This window comes from Mandrillus leucophaeus, unplaced genomic scaffold, assembly GCF_000951045.1.
Source record: "Mandrillus leucophaeus isolate KB7577 unplaced genomic scaffold, Mleu.le_1.0 Scaffold872, whole genome shotgun sequence".
Taxonomy (NCBI): Eukaryota; Metazoa; Chordata; class Mammalia; order Primates; family Cercopithecidae; genus Mandrillus; species Mandrillus leucophaeus.
This window is the reverse complement of record NW_012109497.1, coordinates 791,850-799,185: the sequence shown is the minus strand read 5'-3', so window position 1 is coordinate 799,185 and position 7,336 is coordinate 791,850. Positions and strand designations below refer to the sequence as shown.

General features: G+C 46.9%; 1 protein-coding gene across 2 annotated transcripts in view; it reads left to right on the top strand.

Moving 5' to 3' along the window:
• Nucleotides 1-3,371: 3,371 nt before the first annotated feature.
• ANKRD26 (ankyrin repeat domain 26) overlaps nucleotides 3,372-7,336 on the top strand; it is a 100,512-nt gene continuing 96,547 nt past the window's right edge. For both annotated transcript variants that reach the window (XM_011969107.1, XM_011969106.1), the window contains exon 1: nucleotides 3,372-3,785. In XM_011969107.1, coding sequence (XP_011824497.1) covers nucleotides 3,544-3,785 — 242 coding nt within the window. In that variant the 5' untranslated portion in view covers nucleotides 3,372-3,543. The remainder of the gene's footprint in view (nucleotides 3,786-7,336) is intronic.

Below are 7,336 nucleotides of genomic sequence, written 5' to 3'. Positions count from 1 at the left end.
AAAAAAAACTTTTTGGAGACATGTTCTGGCTATATTGCCTAGGCTGGTTCTTGGGAACAAGCCCCCCAAAATCTGGCCATAAACTGGCCCCAAAACGGGCCATAAAAAAAATCTCTGCAACACTGTAACATGTTCATGATGGCCATAACGCCAGTGCTGGAAGGTTGTGGGTTTACCTGAATGAGGGCAAGGAACACCTGGCCCGTGCAGGGTGGAAAACTGCTTAAAAGCATTCTTAAGCCACAAACAATAGCATGAACGATCTGTGCCTTAAGGATATGCTCCTGCTGCAGTTAACTAGCCCATTCCTTTGTTTCCCATAAGGGATACTTTTAGTTAATTTAATATCTATAGAAACAATGCTAATGACTGGCTTGCTGTTAATAAATACGTGGGTAAATCTCTGTTCTCTGTTCGGGGCTCTCAGCTCTGAAGGCTGTGAGACCCCTGATTTCCCACTTCACACCTTTATATTTCTGTGTGTGTGTCTTTAATTCCTCTAGCGCCGCTGGGTTAGGGTCTCCCCGACCGAGCTGGTCTTGGCACTGGTCTCAAACCCCTGGCTTCAAGCAATCTTCATGCCTCAGCCTCCCAAGTAATTGGGATTACAGGCACAAGCTAACATGCAAAACTTCTATAGTAAATAATAATTTGTATTAGATTTTTCTTGTTCAGGTTACTAGGTGGTTTCTCTCCTGATTGAAACCTGGCTGACACATTATCTCTTTCTAGGATGTACTTTTTCCCCCCATCTTCCCCCCTCTGACAAACTCCTGTTTATTCTTTAAGTTTCGGCTTTTAAAATTTAATTTAATTTTAGAGACAAGGTATTGCTATGTTGCCCTGGCTGATCTCGAACTCTTGAGCTCAAGTGATCCGCCAGCCTCAGCCTTTCAAAGTGCTGGGATTACAGGCCTGCACCACCATGCCCAGCCCTAAATCTCAGCTTTGACATCACTTCTGCATGTGCCTCTCTCCCTGACCTACCACCCTTCTCTTGACATGATGCTGTAGGCCCTCTCTGCTCCCCCTTAATGTGGCACTAAACATGAAATTTGCCTCCCTCCCTGAACTGAAGAATGACACATCTGTTGTTTCCTCACTGACTCTCACAGTACCTAGAATAAAGAAGGTTCCCAGAACATGTTTCTGTTTAGTGTTGTGGCCTCCTTACTGTGATCATCCCAGGTCTTGGATCTCCAGGAGATACAGGCAGATGGGCCTCAATACCCTTGAGCCCTTATGTTCTAATCATGGTTTAATTATAGTTTCATTATTCCTCAACAGATACAGCAGAATGCATGGGACGACACATTTCAAAGAATGAACCAGTTTTGGAAAAGGGTTTGATGAATTTCTTGGTAACTCTTAAAAGGAGAAAACGTGTGACAGCCTTGAACTGGAATTAAAGAGCTTTATCTGGCCGGGCACGGTGGCTCATACCTGTAATCCCAGCACTTTGGGAGGCCAAGGCGGGCGGATCACGAGGTCAGGAGATCGAGACCATCCTGGTTAACAAGGTGAAACCCCGTCTCTACTAAACAAAATACAAAAATTAGCTGGGGGTGGTGGCGGGCACCTGTAGTCCCAGCTACTCTGGACTTTTTGGGGATCCAGCATTTGGCTGACGAATTCAACACCTTAGAGCTGGCCTAACATAGTCCTTGAGTATCTCTGGTCTATACAAAAACACTATAGTCAACCAAATCTCTACAACTTACCTGGAGGGTGGTGTGTGATTCCTGTATCTGTCCAGACTGGTAATGTCTTTGGCTCTCATTTCAGGATGCATTAGGAAACGTCAGAGTCTTCTGTTCAGAGTCAGTCTTCTCCACATTTGAGTATTTTTTGTTTGTTTGTTTTTGTTTTTTGAGATGGAGTCTTGGTCTGTTACCCAGGCTACAGTGCAGTGGTGTGATCTCTGCTCACTGCCACCTCTGCCTCCCAGGTTCAGGCGTTTCTCCTGCCTCAGCCTCCCGAGTAGCTGGGACTACAGGCATGCGCCACCACGCCCAGCTAATTTTTGTATTTTTAGTACAGACGGGATTTCACCACGTTGGCCAGGCTGATCTCAAACTCCTGACCTTAGGTAATCCACCTGCCTCGGCCTCCCAGAGTGCTGGGACTTGACTAGCTTCATAGATCACCCTGGGGAATGTTGAGGAGACAACATAACTTTCTAGCTGGGCTAGTGTAGGAGGAAAATTCTTGGTGATGATAGTGGAAACCACTCTCCCACATCAAAACCATTTGATCTAGCTAAGCTGGAGAGGCCTGAGAAGTGTTGTTTTGTTTTTGCCCGTTTCTCTCTTGCCAATAAAGACCCCTGTTCTGGGGCCAGCCATCTCCTCCACAGGGACCCTAGAGCTGTCCAGAGCTATGGAGGTGCATTCCAGCAGCAATTTCTGCTGAGGCTCCAGACGCTTGGCATATGCGTTGCTAATTCCAATTTGTTGTCAAATTATTCAATCTAGGCTGGGCGCGGTGGCTCACACCTGTAATCCCAGCACTTTGGGAGGCTGAGATGGTAGCATCGTTTGAGCCCTGGAGTCGGAGACCAGCCTGGGCAACATGGCGAGACCCTGTCTCTACAAAAAATGCAAAAATAGCCGGGCGTGGTAGCGTGCGTCTGTAGTCTCAGCTACTCACGCGGGAGACTAAGGTGGGAGGGTCGTTGAGCCCAGGAGGTGGAGGCTGCAGTAAGCCGTGATTGCACCACTGCACTACAGTCTGGGCGACAGAGCGAGATTCTGTTGGGGGGGAAAAAAAAGAGAGATGTAACCTTGGAAAATTAAAAGCAAAAAATAGAACGTAAGACGGGGCCAAAGGCAGAGGGGTGGGGGAAGAAGGCATGCAGAAATGCGTTTTCATTTCTTCTGGAGAATGTGCATTGGTTTCTCCTCGTAAGTTTGCACTTAACACATATTGCCACGATCTCCGAAATCCTGTGCCCTCTGTTGTTGCATCTGTTAAGTTCTCATGGAGACCTGCTGGAACCCAAAGGGACGTGGAAGGGGAATAAACTGAGAGATACGGAGATTGAGAGAGTTTCTTAGGAGAGTTTTCTCGGATAAGAGGCCTTCAGCATCTTAAAACTCCACGCTACTCCAGTCCCAGTCATGCGTAAAGGCTGCTTCCCCATAGGCGCGAGGGTTGTTTTCGCAAACCTCCTGAACATTCAGCCAAACTCCCACCGACATTTGTTTGAATGGAACAATCTTTGAATTGACAGCAACGCAGGGCTACTCCCCAACAGCCTCCTAGATTTGCGAGGCCTGGGCCTTGCACATGCGCACGGACACCCTGGGGGGAGGGGCACTGGGCCTTCCTGCGCACGCGCATGGACCTTGCAGTCCGAGGCGCGCATGCGCACTTGTGTCTAGCGGCTTCGCTTGCTTGGTAACCCAGAGGGAAAGATTGGAAACCGCGGAGTTTCCTCTGGGAGGCCGCGGCCGGCCGGGGCTGACTTGCTATGTTGGGCTCCGGGGGCCGTTAAGAGCCGAGAGAGACATGAGGTGTCTCTGAAGCCCGGTCGCCTGGGCCATGAAGAAGATTTTTAGCAAGAAGGGCGAATCGCCCTTGGGCTCCTTCGCGCGGCGGCGGAGGAGCAGCGCGGGCAGCGGGGGCGAGCCCGGGGAGGGCGCCTACTCGCAGCCCGGCTACCACGTCCGAGACCGAGATCTCGGCAAGATTCACAAAGCTGCTACCGCGGGTAATGTGGCGAAAGTGCAGCAGATCCTTTTGCTCAGGAAGAATGGCTTGAACGATAGAGACAAGATGAACAGGTAATAGGAGTCGCAAGCCTGGACTGAATGCCACGGGGGTAGGCGGGCAGGAAGAGGGGCCTCGTTTGTGGGAGCCACCTGGGGCCTGGATCAGCCTCCCACGGGCTCCGCAGCCCCTGGGACGGTGACCACCTTGCGGGGCTCCAGCTCCCAGGCCGCCTTTCTGAGCAGAAAAAAAAAAAAACAGAACTCTAGCTGGTTTCCGATCCCCCCGAAATCCCCTTAGAACTTAAGTGACAATTTTAAAGTGAGTTAACGAACAAAAACACGTACAGCGTTTTATTTTTAATGTACACATTTAAGACATAATGTCATATACTTTATGGAAAAGTGCATAATGAGATAAGCAGTTTCCATAATACAGCAACTTCTGGGTTAAAAATTACTTCTATAAAATCTTTTATTCGTCAGGCGCGGTGGCTTGCGCCTGTAATCACAGCACTTTCGGAGGCTGAGGCGGGAGGATTGCTTGAGGCCAGGAGTTCAAGGCCAGTCTGGGCATTATAGCGAGGCCCTCCCTCACCCCCCGCCCATCTCTAATAGTCTCAGTTACTTGGAAGGCTGAGGCAGGGGCATCACTTGAGCCCAGGAGTTCTAGGCTGCAGTGAGGTATGTCAGTGACAGCAGAGCAAGACCCTATCTTTCAAAAAGAAAAAGAAAGAAAATGCGTTTAGGAAACAGATAGATTTGTTTTTGTTGGCATTGCTTAAGCAATCCATAGAATGGATTTTATGAATAAATGTCAGTGCATGATAATATGTGACCATTGAAAGTGGCAGTAGAGGCCAGGCGTGGTGGCTCACGCCTGTAAACCCAGCACTTTGGGAGACCAAGGCAGGTGGATATCCTGAGATCAGAAGTTCGAGACCAGCTTAGGCAACATGGTGAAACCCCGTCTCTGCTAAAAATACAAAAATTAGCCAGGCGTCGTGGCGGGAGCCTATAATCCCAGCTCCTCAGAAGACTGAGGCAGGAGAATCGCTTCAACCTGGGAGGCAGAGGTTGCAGTGAGCCAGGATTGCCACTGCACTCCAGCCTGGGCAACAAGAGCAAAACTCCGTCTCAAGAAAAAAAAAATGAAAAGAAAGTGGCAATAGATACAGAAGTATATTGGCATGTGAGGGTACACTTTGGTATCTCAAGTGGAAAAAAATCAGTTTGATTGTACAATATCAGTTTGATATGTATATACAGACTGGTCTTGTGTTAGCTGAAAATCTGTACAAAACGTGGCAAGATTTGTTATTTCTGGGCATTTGTATAATAAGTCAAACTTTTTCCTTTTTCTTTATGATTTCTGCAATGAGTATGTATAAAAGTTCTACTGAGAATTTATTGTTGATGACGTAATCCTTGGGAAAAGAGCAGGAATATGAATCTTGCACACATAAAAATAATTTCCCGCTTTTTTTTTTTTTTTTTGTGGATTGCTGTCGTCTGACAACTTTTATCCTTTTCAGAAGTAAAGGGGATCTTGGCTGGGTGCGGTGGCTCATGACTGGAATCCCAGCACTTTGGGAGGCCCAGGCAGGAGGATTGCTTGACCCAGGAGTTCGAAACTAGCCTGGGCAACATAGCAAGACCCTGTCTCTATTAAAAATGTAAGGTAAATCTGATCTTTTTTCTCGCCACCAAAAAGTAAGAAGATAAAAAGTAAAAAGAAAAGAAAAAGGGTATCTTTCTATCTGTATTTATAGTTTTTATGTATACATTTTACCATATATGTTTTTATTATAGATTTATTATATATGCAAACAGGTGCAATCATTTTATTTTAGTTGTGTCCTCATGACAATAAAAATACCGAATATAAATGATAATTAGGCCGGATTCAATGGCTTACGCCTGTAATCCCAGCACTTTGGGAGGCTGAGGAGGGCAGATCACTTGAGTCCAGGAGTTGGAGACCAGCCTGGCCAACATGGTGAAACCCTTCTGTACTAAAAGTACAAATATTAGCCAGGTGCGGCGGTACACACCTGTAGTCTCAGCTACTTGAGAGACTGAGGCAGGCAGTAGAATAGCGTGAACCTGGGAGGTGGAGGGTACAGTGAGCCGAGATTGCACTCTGCAATCCACCCTAGGCGACAGCGAGACTGCATCTCAAAAAATAAATAAATAAATAAATAAATATTATTGCAAAGAATAAAAGAATTGCTCTACTTTATAAGAATTTTATTTAAAAATATTGAACTCCCTAACGATTTTTCCATTCTTTCAATCCATTTATTCATCAAACATAACCTGAATACCTGTTATGTAGCAGACATAGTCTACTATCTCTCTTTTTTTTTTTTTTTTTGAGACAGAGTCTCCCTCTGTCACCGAGGCTGGAGTGCAATGGCCAGATCTCAGCTAACTGCAACCTCTGCCTCCCAGGTTCAAGTGATTCTCCTGCTTCAGTCTCCCGAGTAGCTGGGATGGCTAAATTTTTTTGTGTGTGTGTATTTTTTGTATTTTTAGTAGAGACAGGGTTTCACTGTGTTAGCCAGGATGGTCTCGATCTCCTGACCTCGTGATCTGCCCGCCTCAGCCTCCCAAAGTGCTGAGATTACAGGTGTGGGCCACCGTGCCTGGCCTATTTTTTTGTTGTTGTTGTTGAGATGGAGTCTCGCTTCTTCGCCCAGGTTGGAGTGCAGTGGTGTGATCTCGGCTCAGTGCAACCTCCACCTCCTGGATTCAAGCAGTTCTCCTACCTCAGCCTCCCCAGTAGCTGGGATTACAGGCACGTGCCACCTTGCCTGGCTAATTTTTATATTTTTAGTAGAGATGGGGTTCTGCCATGTTGGCCAGGCTGGTCTTGAACTCCTGACCTCAAGTGATCTGCCTGCCTTGGCCTCCCAAAGTGTTGGGATTACAGGCATGAGCCACCGCACCCAGCAACAGAGTCTACTATCTCTCATGACCTTTCCATCCTTAAAACCTTTATGTTTACATACCTGCCCAGCCTGAGCAAGTTGAGAGATTTAAAATTAGACTATTAGGGCAATCTCAGTTGAAGCTTTTCCTCCCTCCTCTTATTTATTTATTTTTTTGAGAAGAAATCATGCTCTGACACCCAGGCTGGAGTAAAGTGGTGTGATCTTGGCTCACTGCAACTTCACCACCGGGGTTCAAGTGATTCTTCTACCTCAGCCCCCCGAATAGCTGGGATTACAGGCACATGCCACTATGTCCGGCTAATTTTTGTATTTTTAGCAGAGATGGGGTTTTACCATGTTGGTCAGGCTGATCTTGAACTCCTGACCTCAAATGATCTGCCTGCCTCGGCCTCCCAAAGTGTTGGGATTACAGGCGTGAGCCACTGCGCCCAGCCCCTCTTTTTAAACAAAAGTGTTTCTGAAGGTAGGAAATTATAAGAGATAACATTTAACTGTCCTTTTGAAAATGTATGTCTTAAACACTAATATTAGTCATTGGAGGCCGGGCGCGGTGGCTCAAGCCTGTAATCCCAGCACTTTGGGAGGCCGAAATGGGCGGATCACGAGGTCAGGAGATTGAGACCATCCTGGCTAACACAGTGAAACCCCATCTCTACTAAAAAAAAAAAA